This window comes from Brachyhypopomus gauderio, unplaced genomic scaffold (genome assembly GCF_052324685.1).
Source record: "Brachyhypopomus gauderio isolate BG-103 unplaced genomic scaffold, BGAUD_0.2 sc44, whole genome shotgun sequence".
Classification (NCBI taxonomy): Eukaryota; Metazoa; Chordata; class Actinopteri; order Gymnotiformes; family Hypopomidae; genus Brachyhypopomus; species Brachyhypopomus gauderio.
In genome coordinates this window covers 1,640,517-1,661,244 of record NW_027506870.1, presented here as the reverse complement: position 1 = coordinate 1,661,244, position 20,728 = coordinate 1,640,517, and the positions used below count along the sequence as shown (strand labels likewise).

General features: G+C 44.3%; 2 protein-coding genes across 6 annotated transcripts in view; one reads left to right on the top strand and one right to left on the bottom strand.

Annotated features, from left to right (window-relative positions):
• Positions 1-551: 551 nt before the first annotated feature.
• Positions 552-11,045, bottom strand: trim35-1 (tripartite motif containing 35-1). Of its 4 annotated transcripts, XM_076985956.1 has the most exons (11): positions 10,309-11,045; positions 9,779-10,116; positions 9,383-9,478; positions 9,060-9,281; positions 8,504-8,526; positions 8,276-8,394; positions 7,152-8,177; positions 5,679-5,808; positions 3,978-5,579; positions 1,126-1,158; positions 552-790 (listed from the first exon to the last, which is right to left on the bottom strand). In XM_076985956.1, the coding sequence occupies exons 1-7, from the start codon at positions 10,334-10,336 to the stop codon at positions 7,552-7,554; spliced, it is 1,452 nt and encodes a 483-aa protein (XP_076842071.1). In that variant the 5' UTR covers positions 10,337-11,045; the 3' UTR covers positions 552-790; positions 1,126-1,158; positions 3,978-5,579; positions 5,679-5,808; positions 7,152-7,551. The 4 variants fall into 4 exon arrangements, with proteins under 4 accessions (XP_076842071.1, XP_076842068.1, XP_076842070.1 ...); XM_076985953.1 differs by lacking the exon at positions 1,126-1,158 and having other exon boundaries at positions 9,779-11,045; XM_076985955.1 differs by lacking the exon at positions 1,126-1,158 and having other exon boundaries at positions 4,808-5,579; positions 9,779-11,045.
• A 238-nt stretch (positions 11,046-11,283) lies between these two features.
• The window catches only part of colgalt1b (collagen beta(1-O)galactosyltransferase 1b), a 14,722-nt gene continuing 5,277 nt past the window's right edge, over positions 11,284-20,728 (top strand). Inside the window, exons 1-5 of one of the 2 annotated variants that reach the window (XM_076985951.1) lie at positions 11,284-11,658; positions 16,910-17,020; positions 17,576-17,693; positions 18,896-19,030; positions 19,201-19,405. In XM_076985951.1, the coding sequence (XP_076842066.1) occupies positions 11,513-11,658; positions 16,910-17,020; positions 17,576-17,693; positions 18,896-19,030; positions 19,201-19,405 (715 nt within the window). In that variant the 5' untranslated portion in view covers positions 11,284-11,512. Of the gene's footprint in view, positions 11,659-11,918; positions 12,532-16,909; positions 17,021-17,575; positions 17,694-18,895; positions 19,031-19,200; positions 19,406-20,728 lie in introns of those variants that run through there. The other variant, XM_076985950.1, reaches the window with a different exon arrangement.

Sequence of the window (20,728 nt, the reverse complement as noted above, 5' to 3'; positions counted from 1 at the left end):
CTGCAGACAGTGGAGGGTAAACAGAAGTTAACTGAAGGACATGACTGTATATAGTTAATATTGGATATGAATTATATCAGTTGGCTGCGTGACTTTTTTCCATTGAAAACTCACGTTCAGAGAATGTTACAAATAAAAGTCAAATTTCATTCAACATGTGCTTGTAGTTTTTTTTTTATTTGCGCTAAAAAGTGCCCTTCAACCCCCATCCCCCCACCCCACCCCACTCACCCCCCCGAGCACTTGCCCCCCAAAATGTCTGTGCACGCCACTGATCTACACTCTGGTAAACTAGATTTTTTAGCAATGAAATGGGCCATCTGTGAGCGATTTAGAGATTATCTGTATTATGCTCCAAACTTTGTAGTATATAATGATAATAATCCTCTAACGTATGTGCTTACCACTGCCAAACTGAGTGTAACATTGCTGAGATGGGTGGCCGAGTTAGCAGACTTCAGATTTACTATTAAGTACCGCCCGGGGAAGTCTAATGCTGATGCAGATGGGCTATCCAGAATGCCTCTTGACATAGAGAAGTACATGCTTACCTGCTCCCACCAGATCCAGCCTGAAATTTTGTCCAGTTTCTCCAAAGGTCTGTCCGTCCAGCAGGAAGAAAGAGAACCGCTCCTGTGTCCACTGGCCATCACAACAGCAATCACGGTGGCGAGCAGTGAAGCGCAGAATGACCCAGCCGAGCAGATCTCCCCCGAGGAGTTGAGGGCAGCACAAGAGGAGGATCCCCTGCTGCAGCAGGTGAAGCAGTGTGTCATCCAGCAGCGGTGGCCTAAGGTCAGAGACACACACAGTGAGCTGTCAGTGTTTGCGAGAGAGAAGACTAAACTGTTGTGTGACACGGACGGCATTCTCCGGCGCCAAACATCTACACGAACACAACTAGTGATGCCATCGAAGTTTTGGCCGCTAACCCTAAACCAGTTACATGAAGAGATGGTTCACTTTGGTGTTGAACGGACACTCCATCTAGTCCGTGAGCGCTATTTCTGTTCACACATGCAGAGAGACGTAGAGCACCACATTAACAACGTGTGCAGTTGTGTGAAGCGTAAAAGACCCCAGAGAGCAGTAAGAGCACCACTCACTAGTATCACGACAACGTACCCCTTTGAGCTGGTCTCAATTGACTTCCTCCATCTAGAAAAGTGCAAAGAAGGATACGATTACATCCTAGTGGTCATGGACCATTTTACACGCTTTGCACAAGCGTATGCCTGCAAAAACAATAGCGCTCGAACAGCAGCTGAAAAAATCTTTGGAGACTTTGTCCTTAAATTCGGCTTTCCCACTAAATTACACCATGATCAGGGGAGAGAATTTGAAAACAAACTGTTTGCTGGACTCCAAAAGTACTGTCGAATCTCAGGCACATGCACAACCCCCTACCACCCCCAGGGGAACGGTCAGGTAGAACGCTTTAATTGCACCCTATTGGCCATGCTGCGTAACCTGGATGATGAAGCCAAAGCCGACTGGAAAAGTTCTCTTGACAAAGTAGTTCACGCGTACAATGTCACCCGGAACGAGTCCACAGGATATGCCCCCTACTTCCTGCTCTTTGGTCGTAACCCGAGATTGCCCATCGACCGTATGTTCGGCATTCCACACAGTGATTGGAAGTGTGTCTCATGAGGAGTATGCAAGGAACTGGAAGATCAGAATGGAGGAGGCATACCAGTTGGCCAACAAGGCAGCACAGGCTAGTGGGAAAAGAGGAAAAGAACTCTACGATAGAAAGATTCAGGGAGCAGAACTACATCCTGGCAACCGAGTCCTGATCCGAAACCTCACAGAAAGAGGTGGGCCGGGAAAACTGAGATCGTTCTGGGAAGAGAGAGTTCATGTAGTGGTGAAGAGAAAACACCCAGAAAGTCCAGTTTATGAAGTGAAACCAGGACATGGCCAGGGTCGCATTCGAGTGCTTCATCGGAAACTACTGCTTCCCTGCGACTTCTTGCCGTTCGAGACACAGAAACCTGACAAGAGACGAGTTGAGAAAGGACACACCAATAAGACAAGAACAAGGACCACACACCACACAGAACCAGAGCCTTCATCTGACTATGAGGAGGAGGACTGGAGAGGCATCGCTGGCTGGCCAGAAGAGGAGCCTGCAGAGCAACCGAGCAACTTGCGAGCGGAGGCCATGGAGTTCCACCCACATCAGCCAGTCGAGGAACCAGGACCGGTGGAAGAAGGTGGCATGGCAGAGCCAGCGGGTGAGGAGGAAGAACAAGAAGTGGGTGAGCGAGAGGAGGTAGACTGTGATGGCCGATCCAGAGAGAGAGGAAGCGGTGTCGCCACCATCCTCCCCGCCTGCAAGACAGTACCCCTCCAGAATAAGATATGCACCTAGAACGCTTACATATGACACTCTAGGACTGCCAACACTTAGTTCTTGTCAGTGAGAAATCCTTAGAACTATTGGCCTTCAAGTTATGTTCATGCACTCTAGTTTAATTAATGAGTGTAGTTATTTGTTAGTTGATGTTTATGCAAATATTTTAAGTAAAAGTTAATGTAGAAAGAATAGTTCAATAAGGGATGAGACAGTTCACTTAGAATCACACTGCGGCTTTATTGAAGAAGGATTAGCCCTGGTAGGAGAAAGTAACAAATAAGTATAATTACTATTGTCACTGTGAACAGACTCTTACATAAGCAAGTAGAGGGGATGAGATGTTCAGTACTTCGAATGTGTGAAGTGTGAGATTCTAAGATCTGATATGCTCTAGGTCAAAGGTCATCCTTTTCCCAGCTAAGGCAGACTACCCGTGGACACTGCGGAGAAATGGATGGTGGTCATAGTGCACAATGACTTCCTCCATTGGACACATGAGATTGAATTTGAGATAAATGTTATGTGATATCTGTTATGAGATATGTGTCTTAGTTATGGGACTCTAACCTGGAAGCAATCAAACTGCTGAAAGCAGTATGAACCAAAGTGGGAAATGTCGGGACGCCATTTAATTTTAGCAGGGGAGAGTGTAGTGGACCCCCCCACGGTGGTCTTTTTGTTATCCCCTCATCCTCATTCTCTGTTTTGATGGTCGTTATGTCATGAGTTGGATGGGTTATCTAGTTTAATCGTGCTGTTGCACTTGATCACCAGAAGATGGCAGTAAAAGACCAGACTAAGATCTGAGAAGCCAGTAGCGGGTCACGTGACAAAGGAGAGGTAGCGGTGGTAACGCTGGAGCTGGATTGTACTGAGCGAGAAATGCAAATAAAACAACGAACCTATTGAAAATAAACACACTTGAGGACCTTTTTCATTTAAGTGTGCAACACTTGCCGCAGGTGAAATCCATTTCAAGATGACCGGAGTCCAATTCTGGCAGAAATCGCAAACCTCGCCCCGTTCTCAACTAAGGAGTCAAATTGAGCATGCGCAGAGGAGTTGGCCTGACCTTAACTAGGCTTCAACTACAATTTGTATATTTTGAAAATGCAGGTTGTAAGGTCAGATCAACTTTTAACAAGAAACTCAATAAAGTAAGCCGATCCAATTACTTTGTTATAGTTTATGGTGCAATTAAAAATTTTTGGCTCAGCTAAACTAAAAATCATAGTAAGGTGAGCAATTTTAAGTTCTGTTTTTTACAGTGTATGTGTTTTATGCATTGAATATAAAACATATAACACAGAGTTAAATATTTGTGCTTCCACAATTGGCATCAGCTTTGTTACATACAAAGCTTTGTTACAAACGGGCCGCCCAATAGAGGATGGGTTCCCTTTTGAGTCTTGGTTCTCCCGAGGTTTCTTCCTATTCCCCACCATCATAGGGAGTTTTTCCTTGCCACTGTCGCCTTTGGTTTGCTCATTAGGGATCTGGACCCATAAGATTGTAAAGCTGCTTTGTAACAACGTGTGTTGTGAAAAGCGCTATATAAATATAAAAAATTTGACTTGACATAAAATGAAAAAACAAATAGTGATTGTTTCCTTACTTTAATGTATTTGATGATTTGAGTGTTCTGAGCGGTGCCGTTGCGTAGAGACTCCAGAGCTTTCTCAGCAGGAAGGACTGCCTCCTTCACATGGCCCTCCAGAGACATGACAACAGATTTTTGCATGTGTACCTTAGAGTTCTTAAGAAAAAGTGTACGAATACTTAGCGCACCCTCTGGTGTCATGGCTCCTATGGCAAAAGTGCTACGCAGCCTTCTTGTCTCCGCCCTTTGTCCTTTCATTTTCCCGCCCCAGATTATGCTAATATGTGTATTGTTCATTCTTGTTTGTTAGTCCTCTGTGAACAGCTGTTTTCATTTCTATGTGTGATTCCTGAATCTTTTCTTTGTGTGGTGCATTTCTGTGTTGATCTGGTTTACAAACTTTGGTGTTGGATTTTTTCTGTGAAGCCACAGCCAGAAATATCAAATTACACAGATAGTTTTTCTTTAGGTGTCTACAAGACCTCACACCCCACATCACGTCAGTCATGTCACATCTCTGATTTCATTTCCAACTGCACAGATTCACAAGAAGTACAGCATGTTATTACAAATGATGCTGATTTTAATCACAGATTAAATATTTAAATATAAGTTTAGGTGCTGGCACTGAGTTCGCAAGCACTTCCCTTATATGTATTAAAGGGCATTTATTTTTCTAGCCTTAATTTTGCTGTATTAATCATTATTACAGTCACAAACCCCTTTGACTTACATTAAAGTTTGATTGTTGATCAGTTCTCACTCACTCATTCTTTCCCTCTCTCTTTCATTCCCTCTTTATCCCTCTCACTCTCATGCTCACATTCTCTCTTGCATTCTCTCACCTTGCGTTGTTGTATAGCCTGTGTCAGAGGCTGTATTTTGTGAGAGCTGTGTCTCTGTTTCCTGCACTTTGAACAAATGGCCTTTTCATCTGTTTTACAGAAAAGCAGGATTTTCTCTCCATGTTGAGGACATTCATCTTCTCCATCAATGTCCTTCTCTTTCTTGTCTTTCTCTCTCAGGTAGGTCTCACATGTGTTTCTCAGTACCAGATTGGCCACTGGTCCCTGTGGACATGCTTAAGGAACAGTGGACAGGTATACACAGAGCTGGCCTTCCAGTGTTTGTGGACACATCGACAGCAGAACGTGTGTCCACAGGAAAGCATCTGAGGATTCTGATGAAGTTCACAGCATATTGGACAAGAGAGATCATCTTCTAGTGATGAAGCCATGGAGGACATGGAGGACACTCAAGTCAACGGCAGATGCTAAAAATCAATAGAACAATATGAAGATTTAATTCCAATTTAAGTTTTCTGCACTTGAAAAATAAACTTGAATGCATAGTGAAGGTATTGCTGTGGGTTTTGCCAGATCCAGTTTTGCCCCGCCCCTTGGGCAGAAGTGAATTTAACTGGATGATTTGAATTTAGAAGGAAACAAACATTGGAAATGATCTTGCTGTGTACATAAGTAGTTTCCTGGAGGTTTACCATCATGGTTATATCCTCAAAGACATTCCATCTACATTTTTCTCAAGGCTGACAAGGCTGGTTCATGTTTTCACCTTATGAAGTAATGAAACTTATTAAAGTAATGATGAAGTAATGATCTAGATGAAGTTTTAAAAATGAGAAGATGGTTTCAGAGTTTTGAGACAGACAAATTGGAGCACAAAGTGTGTTTTAAAAATTTTTTATCAATGTCTTACGTGCAGCAGAACCAGCCTGCAATGAAACACTCCTGGATGAACTGGGTGGTCTTCCTGACAGACACAAGTCATCTGCTATGTAGAAATATGCAGGAGTTCCATTTTGTTACGTATACTGGTTTCCAGTTTTCTGTTTAAAAAAAAAAAAAGCAAATGATTTCAGATTCCTCAGATTTTTTGCAGGTATACTCCGAGTAAGGACATGTCACTCATATTGTTGTCATCACTGACCTCAGGTCAATGTTTCCCTGTCCTGCTCATGGAGAAACCCTGCACATTTCACTCCAACACCTGACTCAACCCTCTAACTAACCGTCAAGCCAATTGTAAGTCGGGTGTATTCAGAGCAGAAAAACAGCCACAGGTGGGAGACCTCCAGGGGATCTTGTTTCATCAGGATGGAAAAATACTCTGCTCTATGTACTTTCTGTATTTTGTGTAAGCTAGGGTGTGCATTTGTTCTAGCGAGGGTGTGTTACTACATTGTCTACACTGTAAACACAGTGTTAGTTTATCTCCCACAGATCAGGGTTTCTGACTGTGCTATTCATATTTCACTGCTCTTCAGCTCATGTAAGATAAGCTGACCTAAAAAATAAAAAAGTGTAGGTGAAAAATCTAAGTTGTTAGAAGCTAAAAAAGAAGAAGGAAATAAAATATAATAAGCTAGCAAGACCAAAAATGTCAGGATTAGCACATCATAAGGTTTGTTAGGTAGTTCCATTTACATGAAACCAGTTGGAGGAGAATCAAAAACACTTGTGTGTGTGTGTGTGTGTGTGTGTGTGTGTGTGTGTGTGTGTGTGTGTGTGTGTGTGTGTGTGTGTGTGTGTGTGTGTGTGTGTGTGTGTGTGTGTGTGTGTAAACCAGTTTGAGGAGCAACTCCCTTCTTCCCCAGGCTGAGTGAGTCAGTAGTAACCAGGGGCAACATGTTGCCTAGTAATTCATGATGAACTGCCTTTGAAGGAGTACTACCATCTGAAAAGGTTTATTCAGGATAAGTGTGTCACCATACTCACACCCCATTAGACAGTTTTATAGAAATGTGAATTGCTGTCTACCATCCTGTATTCAATATTCTGTGTTCATGTGACGTGTTGTGAAAAGCGCTATATAAATAAATTTGAATTTGATTGTTTTCCTGTTCTACATACACACAATGTAATATAAAACCAGCACTCAACCTGCTAATGTTCAATTCATGCATGAAAAGAAACAATGATACATTACAATCTAACAAGTATAACAGGAATAATATTTGAATACCTGTCTCATGTCTTATAATCAGTGCAGTGTAGAAGGAAATCAATCATTCTAACACAAACTTATTATATATTGCATTTATATTTTATTGCCCCCATAATATGTAATTTGTTTACAACAGATTAAGCCATTAAGAATGAAAGTTAAATACCCATAATCTTGATAATTTCATAGCTTGACCTTCATGTAAATTTCATTCACATTACTCACATTCACAAATGTTATGGCTAGTCCTGCCCCCAGCTGTCAGTCATGTGTTGTTTCCCTGTTCCTTGTGCCTCTTGTTGTCATCTTCACTCTGTGTTATGTCTTCACCGCATTTGCGTTTGCCTCCAAATCACTCCAGGATGCATCACGCATCACAAATAAAAGTCATTCAGATTCTTTATCCCATTTGCTTTTATCAAGATTAATGGTGTCCTACACTTAGGTTGTTACAAAAGACCTTTCTATGAATTCACATTAGAACGGAGCAATTAATGTAGCGTCTCTAAAGCACATCGTTGAGCCACATTTCCCCAAAACATTGTAACATAAGCGCTGTAAAGACATCTATAAATGAAAGAAAACTACAGTGCTGCATTACCACAGTGAAAACTTCCTCTCCCATTTATGAAGATCTTAAGGGGATATACTGGGCCCAGATTATTGCTAGGTATAGCCCAATAATACACATTGTGAGGATGAGGGGCAGGTCTATAGTTCTGGGCTGCATCTTCCCAGGAACAATTTTCTGGTCAGGCAGTATGCGGAGGACAGACCCTGGGATCAGGAAGGGGACCAGCTCTGTGCCTTCAGGCACTGGACTGCTTGCTATTGTGAATCCAGTGCTGACATTCACGAACTTCACTGCTCTCTCAAATGAACCATATCCCGACAGCAGCTGCAACTGCACCACTTTGGGTTTAATATTTAGGTCCAGGCTAATGCTGGAGCCCAGTAGCTTATACGAATGCCCATCATGGCTGAGACCCCAAAAGCCATTTCCAGGGGTCAAAGGTTGTAGAAGGCCCGTCGCAGATGAGCGCCGACACACGCCGAGAATCCAGTAATTGCTGTCTCCCACCTCCACATCCCAGACATGACCATCAACATAACCATCAGATCCCAGCACCAGGCGGTTCCTACGATGGGGAACAGGGATGGGGCGGTCATGGGCAGTTTTCCTCACACACACCAAGTCATCTGCTATAGAAAAGTCTGCAGGTGCAGTGTTGGGGTCCAGGACCACGGGGTCTGTGGAGAGCAAGAAACAGAAAGCACATATTTATCTCCCTTATCTTTCCCCACACTCGGTATCTCAGATTCTGCAGGTCTACTACAGATATACTCACAGTGAGGACAGATGTCCCTCATCTTCTCCCACACTCTGAATCTCAGGTTCCCCAGGTGTTTGGACACATCAATCAGGGCTCCAGGATGCACCTCTGGATCCAGCACTGTGTACTTCGCTCTGAAACGTAAACAAACTCAGAAGCTCAGGAACTCTTTTGTTGTGAGCAGATTATGGAACATGTTTGTGAATATGGATGTCTTAGGAATATGCTATAGATCAAAACTACCTCTGCAGGACACCGTCATAATTCTGAAAATAAGAAAATATAATTATGTTACTCATCCCAAATTGTTTGGAAACCTATTTTTATGTGACATTTATTATGTGACTGTTTCTATGTACTGTAGTTCTGTGTACTGAGGAAGTATCTGAGATCGAGGCATTGGTTTCAAAAACACTATGACGTTTATTAACAGCATGTTTTGCGCTTAGCAATAATGATCATAAATACAAACACAACAGGGAGTTAACTAACAAAGATGAACAACGGGCACAGCATTGACACACATTAAATGCTCCAACATAAACAAGGAACAAGTGCAACACATATCGGTGACGTGACATGCAACAGGTACGACGAATTAACACAGAACTACACCCACGGAAATATATGCATGGACATAGACAGACAAAACCTGCCCAAAAAGAGGGGTTATTGCATTGCATGGAATTCTCATTTGAGCTGAGTTATGGCGCAGCTAAAATATACCATATCTTTAGTTTTTTATGCAACTATTTCATTTGGACCACCAGCATTAACTACGCATGGTTACCATGGTTACCTTCAGGAATGTGACACTATCATTCCCCATGTCTTCTTGCACTGCTGTTACTGTGCTGGAGAGAGAAATCATCTCTCGTTCTATCCATTCTTCCAATTTGTCCGTTTTTTGTTCTTCTTCATCCTTCAGGGCATTAATTCTGGCTTCTTCCTCCTGTTTGAGGAACTGTTGAAATTTAGCAAACTCCTCTTTGATAAGCCTCTTTGTCCTCTGGGCTTGAGACTGAAAGAGAAAATGCCACTAATGAAAATAAAGAAAACTTTATTTATTTATACATGCACATATAAAAATATATATACATATATAATTTGTCCCAGTGTTACCTGAATGTGTGTGATGGCTTTAGCGTGTGGATTGGTGCCGTTCTGTAGAGACTGTAGAGCTTTCTCAGCTGGACGGAGGGCTTTTTTCACTTGACCCTAAATAATCATGATCACGTAAAAGAAAGTGAATAAAACTTAATTTCATCTAAATGGAACATCCATCTTATACTTCATGTTTAACATGTTAGATACACAAGAATTCTGATAAGAGATTACTAATATTTTAATAATCTGTAAATGTATGCAAGCCTCTATACATTAGATTTAACAGCAAGAATACAATCGTGCAAAATCTCTGCCCCCATCTCACAGACACACACACACAGACAGCAACATTTATATACAATCTTACTCAATATTTTTGTATCTCTTCCATTCTGACTCTTTCTCTCTTACCTTGCACTGGTGTACAGCCTGTGTCAGAGGCTGTACTATGTGAGAGCTGTGTGTCTGTTTCCTGCACTCTGAACATATAGTTTCCTTATCTGTCTGGCAGAAAAAATTGATTTTCTCTCCATGTTGAAAACATTTCACTCCTCCATTGCTTTCTCTCTCCTTCTCCCTCAGGTATGCCTCACAGGTGGTCCTCAGGACTAGATTAGCCACTGGTTTCTGCTCAGTCACCCAGTGACATATAGAACAGGCAGGAGTGGAGCTGTCAAGATGCAGGCATCGCTGACACACACTGTGCCCACAAGAAAGTACCTCAGGGTCCAGGAAAATCTCCAAACACACTGGACACAAAAGAATGTCCTCTATAGAAGAAGCCATGGATAGATAGATGGATTGACAGACAGACAGAAACAATCGTACAAAAATGAATACACAACTATAAAAGATAATGTGTGATTTGAGATTCAAAGAAAGTAAAGAACGTTTTCTCTCCACAGGAGAACGCATGAAAAGGTATTGTAAATGGTGCGAACATTTCCTGCTAGTGCTTCTCCTCCTCATTAGAAAGTGGTTCTGACTGGTCACGGGGGCAGGACAAGATCAAGAAGGAGGCGGGGCATGGACTGATGTTTACATTTATAGCATTTAGCAGACACTATTGTCCTAAGATACTTATAGAAATGTATTTGTTGTCGCTGTGGAAGTTGCCCTAATGCTTTTAGCCAGAGATGCCATTAAGCTCGAGTTCTCACTCTGGGCAAGATGACGTGTAACGCCAGGTTCACACTACACGACTTTTCAGTCGTCAGGTTTTTGTGCCGTCCGCACTACACGACTGGTTGTGCTGTAATCGCGAGTCTTTCAGTTGTTGTGGCTTTCACGCTTTCACACTACATGACTGATCGTCGACGCGGGCTCACGAATTACACGACTGGGGAACGACTGGGGAATCGCCGACTCATCTGGCTGCCGTCCAAAAACACGAGAACACGAAAATGAAACTCTCCCAGAACCAGCAACACCACGTAGAAGAAAAAAACAATGTACATGTACTCCACATTTTCGTTATTATTCTTTTTTTACCGTTTAAACACTCCATAGTCCCAAGTTGCCAGAATTATTTCATCTCTCCGTTGCAGTGAACATAGATATAATCAATCGCACTATTTCTCCAGTGCTGTCACAATAACTTAAACACAGTGTTGTAGTAAAGTTGTAAGAAAGGTGAGGATTTTGTGTGTTTGCTGGGTTACTGTTTTGAAAGCATTCTTGAAAGTTTTTTACATTCTTCAGAGATATATTCAGCAGTGCCGCGGTTCTCTCTCCGCGTTCCTATTGGCTGTAGCTAGACGCTGTTCCCATTGGCTGTAGCTAGACGCTGTTCCCATTGGCTGTAGCTAGACGCTGTTCCCATTGGCTGTAGCTAGACGCTGTTCCCATTGGCTGTAGCTACATCTGCCGGGCGTCTGCGATGAGTCTGCGACCAGTCGGCGAGCGTCTTTCAGCAGTTCACACAACGCGACTGAGCGAGCGCCGAGTGATCCCCGATTAGCCTCCGACCAGTTTCTGTCGCCGATCTACAAAAATAGTCGGCGACTGAAAAACCAGCCTAAAATCGTGTAGTGTGAACCGGGCATAATGTGTGATGAACGGCTGGTGATCCTGGTGATGGGATTCAGCTACTCCATGTGTGGACAATCCAAATTGATTTCTGAACAAACCTGAACAAAGAAAATTATGAATGAAAATATGAGGTGGAGATGTGGTTTTAGCCGGATTTTGTATAACATTTGTGCGTGTTTAAAAAAGGAAAGGTATAGGCTGCTGGTGACTCCTAATCGCTCCACTGGGAGGCGCACGTTAACCAGCGGATACCAGTTAAGGTAATATAGTACAATAATTCGCCAGTCAAAATGCAGAAAAAAAGTTAATAAAATCAAAATATTGTATTCAGAAGAATAAACCTCGTATGGATGTAATTTCAACTTAAATAATACATCGGTCTAATAAAATGTCTTTAAACTTTAGCTAACGAGAAAGCATTGTATGCCAGGGGAGAATGACTACAGTCAATGTATAGAGTCGACGTTGGTAATGGGCTACCAGGGCAAGCGTCACTAAACTAAAAGCATGTTACATTACGCTACGTTGTATTCACCACTCCGCCGAAACTTTCTGGCATATTCTAACTGGGCACAGCTGTTCTTAAAGGGAAGGTAGCAGAATTAAAGGCGCAGAACACTCGTACATTTTACACGCTGGCGGTCTTGTACTTTATGTTTTGATTGACTCTCCTTGTGTCGCGCGTGCGTTCACGTGCCATTCTCTATCAATCTGCACTTTGATTACCGCTAGACACACAATATCCCCACCTCTCGTCCTCCGCGTCCCCTTTAATTTCCGACGTGGATTTACATTTTTTGTCGGTGGGTAATAAATCGAAAAGGGGGTCCCCAGTCGCGTCAATTCGGTTTGCTGTTTTTTTTCTTCTCGTCTCCCGCTTATTCCCGTCATTTCCCCCCTGCTCTCTGTCCTGCCATGCACCGGGTCGTCTTGCTGTTGCCTACCGTCTTAGCGACGCTCTTCGTGGGGCCGGCTCACGGCTACTTTCCGGAGGAGCGCTGGAGTCCGGAGTCTCCGCTCCTGGCGCCCCGAGTGTTCCTAGGCTTGGTGTGCCGCAACTCGGAACACTCCCTGCCGCATTTCCTTGGTTGCATCGATCGTCTCAACTACCCCAAGGACCGCATCGCTGTGTGGTGAGTGCAGCAGTGTCCCGAGTGCAACGTTTAGTTTAGTTCGTTTGATTTTCATGTGAAAAGGAGAAGCAGACTTATATGTGCCACTTCACCGTTAGATGGGCTTAAAGTCATGTAGGTTGAATAATATAATTTATTCACATCGTATAAGATTTAGTTATGGCGACGTAGCTGCTACAGAGTTTTCTTAGTTTAACATTAATGATAAATTACGAATTTTGCCGTGCAGGGATTCATTCAGAATGATGGGCGTCTGGAGGGGGGGGGGGGTTACGCATACGTAGCGTAACAAAATCTCATCTCCAGTTTACGGGCTTGTGGCGTGGCCCGCGGTATGGGGGACGGGAGCGAGCTGAGACGTGTCCAAACTTCATACAGTCACACTCATTCATACCCACTCACGCCCCCTCTCTCCCCTCTCTCTCCTCTCTCTCTCTCCTCTCTCTCTCCTCTCTCTCCCCTCTCTCTCCCCCTCTCTCTCCCCCTCTCTCTCTGGGCTGCATCCCACTCGGCCCCGCGCCCTCTTTCCTACGGACGCGCTTTTTCCGTGCGCGCGATCTGCGGAGAGAAAAGGCCAGCTGGTAAAATGTTGCGCGCTTTAAAACATCTATAACATTTGTTGTAAATGTAGCATAAGAGGTATCTATCACGCAATACACGTGTGAGTGAGTGAGTGAGAGTGGAAGGGTGAACTGAAAACTTCCCCTGCGGCAACATTAACTTGCACGTTCTCTCTCTCTCTCTCTCTCTCTCTCTCTCTCTCTCTCTCTCTCTCTCTCTCTCTCTCTCTCTCTCTCTCTCTCTCTCTGTCTCTGTCAGTCCTGCACACATGCACACAGTGGAGTAAAAGGGTCTGTATCCCTTGTTGTAAAACACATCCATTAAGTCTCTGTTTGTGTGGGATACTCAGAAATCTTCCTGCAGAGCTGCTGTCTTGTGGACAACTGCTGTGTCACCTGAACCCATGATTAGAGCTGCTACCTTCTGAGACAGGGCGCTACAGAGGACAGGGAGCTCTGCTAAACGTACGCAGTGATTCTAGTATGTTTCCTGCCAGAACCTTATGTCTGTAGATTGTGGTGAAGACCTGATCTGTGACCCATAACCCCTGCCACACCGTTCAGCTCATTTTCCACATATTTGCTCACCAGATCAAACATGCTGTGGCTCCACGTGCTCCACTGCTCTGTCCCCTGGAGCACGTGTGTGTGTGTGTGTGTGTGTGTGTGTGTGTGTGAGCGGCACGGATGAGGTGCAGGTCTGCATGGGTTTGATGATCTGCACATCAGCTCTTTCAGCGTGAGACTTGGAGAGATCACTACTCTGCTTCTCAGCCTCAGTTCCATTAAGGGCCTCCACTCTTACAAGTGGAAAGCTATAAATATTTATCTAAAGAGGCCTCTTGTGTACAGCAGAGGGTAGCAGCATTCAGCTACATCTTGTGCTTGTCAGCATGGAGTCTGTCATCTCGTGCAGGTCTGCATGACACCTGCATCATTTTGAGCAGTCCTTCTTGGTATCTATGTCAGTTTGTTTTCAACACAGCTGTAGGTCCTGGGCATCAGGGTCAGCGTTGGAATTTACCATTAAATTTAAACAGCTGTAAGTGTTAAACATGTGGTTTATTGGTCAGTACTCACAATCTTTTAAAATGAAATGCTTCGTACCACAGCTCATGAACCAGAGGATGTTTTTTTATAACGTGAAAAAATGGGGGCGGGGCAAGGTGGGGTGGCGGTGGGTTGGAAGGCAGAAAGAGAACTGGTGTGGGTCTCCTTCCAAAACCCAGGCCTGTGCTCCGCTGGCCCTGAATCCCTGCGGTCTGGAGACATGAGGAAGGTCTAGAGTAGCCCACTCTCTGGCACTGTAGCCCTGTGGTCTGGGGGTCATGTGGACGGGCAGAAGTTGCCCACTTTCAGGCCTGTGCGGCTGCTATGGCTGGAGCTACCGTGCTTCTCAGGGTTAGGCTCTCCTTGGGTTCCTCTCTCAGCAGAACCTCAAAACCAGTCGTGATTACAGCTTGTTGTAGTATTTTGGTTTGGCGTTGGCCTGGTACAACATATTGGCAACATAACATAAGGTTTGGAGTCAGTAAGTGCTGCTAAAAGGACCTCCTGAAGTATGTACGTGCACACTCACAAGCTGTTCTGTGAGCAGACAGAACCACGTGGGCCAGCAGCAGAGTTTGGTGTTGGTTTTGCCGTCACTTAGAATTGTGCAAAGTACCATATTGCTTTGGTGTGGAGGAACAAGCCCACTGTTGTCCCAGATGATGTGAATGCTGGTGTGGGTGTAGGAGGGGGAGATCCCCAGGGGAAGTCTCTCATTGCTGTCAGAAAGATCTACTGCTGATTCTGAGTCATAGTCACTAAAAATGGTTATTTAGCAGATATGGCAAGAAATGTTTACCTCCTGCCATGATGGGTACAGATGACAGGGAGTCTTTATAAGGGTGTGTTCGGCTTCTCAGGGATGTGGTCTGCTTGAGACAGTATGTTACCTCCAGATTCTGCAAATGTTTCAACAGTCTGTGTCTGAATTTAAACTCATCTTTCTAATGCTTATACAAAAGGATGAACATTTTAAAGTCAGGTTCCTTTACAAATGCCCTACAAAACTACAGAGTGGCCTCATTAACACCAAGAACCACAGGAAACGAGAAGCAGTTAGAGGTGTTCTGGTGTGCAACCAGATTTCAGATGGCCTGGTCAGATTTCTTGTCATGATATAATCCAGATTATACCACAGTTAGTTCCGACCCTACAATGTGATTGGCTGAGAGGCGATATAGGAGTGCCAGTATTACACGTTATAGCACTGTAACCGAAGCTCTCCATGTATTACTCCGCCACATACAGGTAACCTAGCAACGAAGCAGCGTTTACAAGCCAAACAGCGCAACTACAAACAAGTAGCAACATTATCAAAATGAATTACAGGGAGTTCGTTAAATCTGTTGTCTTCGAAATCATTTGTTTCGATCTGAAACTGGAGGATGAAGCTATAAATGACCAGCCTGATTCCTCCAATGAGCCAAGGTTTGTCACGCTTACAAACAATGATTTGGATGAGCTGGAAATGCAGAGAAACGAAGTTAATACCGTAAAATCCATTATCAATAATTGTTGTACTTTATTTTTAATAAATACAATTTTATCAACAGTTGTTTTTGTGTATATTTACCTCTATAATATTTATTGGGTAAGGCTGTTCCAGTGTTTCATTGAATGGAACTATTTTAACTGGCGGAGTATTTTTAACCAAACAGGTCGTATTTTCTCGTCCACTTTAACTCAAAATTTTTCAATATACCACAGTTCCATTATCGCTGTTTAAAAGTAAAAAAACAAAATTCTTAGAACCACGGCAGAGTGCCGTAGATCAGCACAGCAGTGCCAATATTACACTTTATAGCACTCCCTCTCGTGTATTATTGCGTAATTAAAAGACCAGGTGTAAATGAAGTCCTGGTTCTAAGAATTCTCGAGTCCCAGAGAAGCATATGGCAAACAGCTGTTTTCTGCAGCTCTGGATGTAAAGTAAAAATGAGAGGGTGCTGAAGAGAATGGAATCTGATTCATGAATGTTCTCCATAACTATAGAAGTGTGGGTGGGTGTGCGAGTGGCTAGTGGGTGGAGTCAAAAAGCTGATACAATCAAGATCTTTTGTCCTCTTTTGGTTGGACCTTTAATTAATCCGTTCATGTTTATGCCGTGTTGAGACATGCTAACGTATCCTGATATGCCTGATAGCACATCTGCACATTCCATGTTCAGGCCCTCCACAGCAGTCACAAATGTGGGTCATCGAACACCATGTTCTCTCTACAGAGCAAATCGCTCATCCAGAGAACACTGTGTACACACAGTTTTTGTCACTAGACCATTAGACTGCTTACTCCCTTTATTTGCTAAATTTGAGAAATGGAGATTCTGTTTGTGTGTGTGTGTGTGTGTGTGTGTGTGTGTGTGTGTGGTTGTGTCAGTTTGAATAACAACGTGAATGTGTATGTTAGCCAGTCTTATCTCGGATGAGACTGGACCTGAAGGTTTGTGTACATAGTTCCAGAACTGTGTGTGTCTGAGAGACACACTTGTGAAATTCCCACTCAAGTGTGAGAACATAATGGCAAGACTCAAAACACATAGCAGCTGCATACCACCAGCTATAGCTCTCTCTCACCCACTCACAGGTGTAAAGACTGGGGTTTCACAGGTGTAAAAACTGGGTTTCTGGGTTTACCTTATGAACAGGTTAGGCAGCAGTAGTAACTGCTCCTTTATTCCAGTAAAATAAAAACGGCAGGTTGTTTGACTCTGCAGCGATGGCAGCAATCACTGCTGGTATCTCTGACCTCAACCATCTGCTGTCTCTCAGGGTGGCGACGGACCACAACGTAGACAACACAACAGCAGTCCTGCGCGAGTGGCTGACAAAGGTGCAGAACCTGTACCACTATGTGGAGTGGAGGCCTCAGGAGGAGCCCAGGTGAACCATCCCCCTCACCTTCATCGGCATTGGTTTAGTGATGGGCTCAATCCAAAATGGCATACTTAAACAGTGCACACTGTCTCAATGCAATATGTTCTGCTCAACCATTAAAGCACTACATTCTTTCAGTATTCGACAACATACAACCTCGGACATACTACGTCCGCCATTTTACCAATGACATGACATATGACATCACACGATCTTAGTTAAATGCTCAAGTTGAATCATGGGATACGACGGTGTGCTGCAATCGCATATTTCAAAATGGCTGCTGACTCAGTAAGCCACCCGAGTACATTTCACTTACTGTTTAATACATACTATGTATTCGGACATTTTACCCTTTATCGCATACTGCTTTGTCACACTGTATAGGAGGGAAGTATGGCACTTCAGACAGAGCCATAGTCTACTTCTGCCTTCTTGCCTTTATCGTTAGTTAAGGGGGAAAAGGTTAGTTAGCTTTTTGTCCTCTTATGTAGTGTAGTATGCTTGAACTCCTGGAACACACAGTCAGTGTGTGACCCATGCCTGTGTGTGACCTGCCAGTGAGTATGAAGATGAGGATGGGCCAAAGCACTGGACGAACCTGCGCTACGAGCACGTGATGAAGCTACGCCAGGCGGCGTTGGAGACTGCACGCGACATGTGGGCTGACTACTTCCTGGTAGGTTGCTCTCCCCCCCCCCCACCACTAGGCAGAAACCACAACTTGGTTCCTTATGTCATGACACAGCGAAGTGAATCTGAGCACGCTCAGTAACGTGACTCCACGTAACACTTGTGACGGAGTGTTTTTTCAATAGCCCTGAAATAAATGCTCCGGTTTAAAATTAATTCTCCCATCAAAATTAAAAAATATTTCTAACAATTTATTCTGGGTCCGTATCCGGACCGAGGTCCGTTGGTTGCGGACCACGGAAATAGAAATTTACAGAGTTAATCAGGAATGAGATTGGGTCCGGACAGGACTGCGTTCGGGTCCGGATCCGGACCGCGGTCCGCCTGTTAGTGACCTCTGGTCTATAGCTAGAGAAATAGGCGTGGCCAAGTTCCACCTCTGCTGTAGGTTATAGATAGACGAGAGGGGCGTGGCCAAGTCCTGCCAGCCTTTATAACACACTGCAGTCTCTGGCTGAAGCAGAACCTGTTGCTCTCTGATTGGCTTATTCATGTTGACTAGCGCACTGTCCTGCAAAACTTAGTCTTAGAGTGTGTGTGTGTGTGTGTGTGTGTGTGTGTGTGTGAGAGAGAGAGAGAGAGAGAGAGAGAGAGAGAAGAGGTCATATTTAGTTCACTGTACATGCCTTTCAGTGTACTGCAGGGCCATTATTATAGCTGGCTTTTGTATGTTTGTGTATGTAAGACACTTTAGTTCACTGTACCCTACCTTCTAGAAAGCTGCATGGCCATAATTATAGTTGGTATGTGTGTGTGTGTGTGTGTGTCTGTGTGTGTCTGCACCCATTCTGAAAACCGTAGTGAGATGTTGCAAGGTGTCCAGTCTGTCCTGATGGGTAGTTTTTCTATACTGACACTGCAGGATGTTGTATTTCAGAGAGAAGGGATTTCACTGTAGTTATAATCAATGATTGAAATAAGATGCTACTCTCAATGTTGCCTTCCTCCCTCTCCTCTCTCTCCCTCTCCTCTTTCTCCCTCTCTCTCTCCCTCTCTCTCCCTCTCCTCTCTCTCCTCTCTCTCCCTCTCCTCTCTCTCCCTTCCTCCCTCTCCTCTCTCTCCCTCTCCTCTTTCTCCCTCTCCCTCTCTCTCTCTCTCCTCTCTCTCCTTCTCCTCTCTCCCCCTCTCCTCTCTCCCCCTCTCTCTCCCTCTCCTCTCTCTCCCTCTCTCCCTCTCCTCTCTCTCTAGATGCTGGACTGTGATAACCTTTTGACTAACCATGATGTGCTGTGGAAGCTGATGAGGGAGAATAAGACGGTGGTGGCTCCCATGTTGGACTCCAGAGCAGCCTACTCCAACTTCTGGTGTGGCATGACCTCTCAGGTTAGTGTCTTTAACTGTGGCCATGAGCGTGTGTGTGTGGGTGAATATGTGCTTACATGGGCATTCATTAACGTGTGTGTGTGTGTGTGTGTGTGTGTGTGTGTGTGTGTGTGTGTGTGTGTGTGTGTGTGTGTGTGTGTGTGTGTGTGTGTGTGTGTGTGTGTGCGCAGGGCTACTACAGGCGCACGCCGGCGTACATGCCCATCCGGCGGGCGGAGAGGCGGGGCTGCTTTCCTGTTCCCATGGTGCACTCCTCCATCTTGGTGGACCTGCGCAAGCAGGCCTCTGCCCACCTGGCCTTCTACCCACCCCACCCTGACTACAGCTGGCCCTTTGATGATGTCATCGTCTTTGCGTTCTCCGCCCGCATGGCAGGTGAGCCCCACACATTTGTTTACATGAGAATAAACCGCAACTACATTAGATTTCAGAACGGCACGCAGTGCTGCTCTCTCGCACCCCCTCCCCCAGTACACGGAGAGCGCGTGCGTCAATAACAGTGCCTCCACACACACAAGTGGAGATGTTCGCGACTGTATTCAAGGCTAATAGGACTCGAAATTATTCGAAATAATTCGCTTTTTATCACATTATTTAATGGTTGTTTATTATAGTGACCGTAGCGCGTGACTCCGCCTACCTCCGCGAACGGTGGAAGCGTTTATACTTGCTTTTCTTTGCAGTGTTGTTCGAAACGATATGTGGTAGTATAAGAAACACCCCTCAAAAACGGGAATGAACATTTACCTGATGAACTTTAATGTTGCTTTTGCTGCTGGAACAAATATCTGTCTGACTGAACAGTTATCTTGTATTACGTTAACAAATACGAGCCTCTTGTAATTCCAGGACGAAACATGAGAGAACGAGAAGACGTTAAGATTGGGCATTTTGAAAATAAACAACCATTAAATAATGTGATAAAAAGCGAATTATTTCGAGTATATATTTACATTTACATTTACGGCATTTAGCAGACGCTCTTATCCAGAGCGACTTACAAAGTGCTTTGCTTCTGATCACAGAATACATCCTAGGGAATAGTACAAATAGGCCAGAATTCAAAACACCATTGAGTCAGACTACTACTAAACTACAGGAGTCAGTATCATTACCTAGTGTTTTGCAAGTTAGACATTTGCCTAGAAGCACAAATAACCATAAACAGACATACAATTTAAGAACAACGGCAAGTGGTATCAGCTGAATTAGTGAGACGCATTCACACACCCCAGCACAGAGGCCTCTTAGATCGACTTGTTTTAGTATGGTAAAATGTTCTAGAAAGCAGTCCTGCTCCAGACGAGTATATATAAAGATTTATCTTAATTAAGTTTAACGTGCTGGGTATTATTGAAATGAACCTTTAAAGTGACGTACAAGTGCTTGAATTCCACCTTTTAAACGTGCCTGAATCCTGCAAACATGACTTTGTTCATTGCGCTGAGGCGCGGCGCACGCGAAGTTACAAAATTTGAGAGGTGCACAGGGTTGCCAGGTCCTACAAATATTTCCCGCACAAAGTCGGTGTAAAACCCGCCCCTCAGAAGCCTAAACTAGCCCAAAGCCCAAAGTTGTTGGGGGGGATTGCAACTCTGGAGGTGCACGACCTTGTGAATCGACAGCACGCAAAGCCCTCGCGCACGGGCGGAGCTACTGCGATTATGTCATTTTCGCCGCGTGGACCTTCGCGCAGCT

Excerpts from the sequence above, each read along its gene's own strand:
- trim35-1 (XM_076985953.1), bottom strand. The coding sequence starts at position 10,336 with ATGAGGAGGAGAAGCACTAGCAGGAAATGTTCGCACCATTTACAATAC. Across the intron at positions 9,479-9,778 it reads AGGCTGTACACCAGTGCAAG|GGTCAAGTGAAAAAAGCCCT; the intron begins GTAAGAGAGAAA and ends ATGATTATTTAG. Across the intron at positions 9,282-9,382 it reads AAGCCATCACACACATTCAG|TCTCAAGCCCAGAGGACAAA; the intron begins GTAACACTGGGA and ends TTTCTCTTTCAG.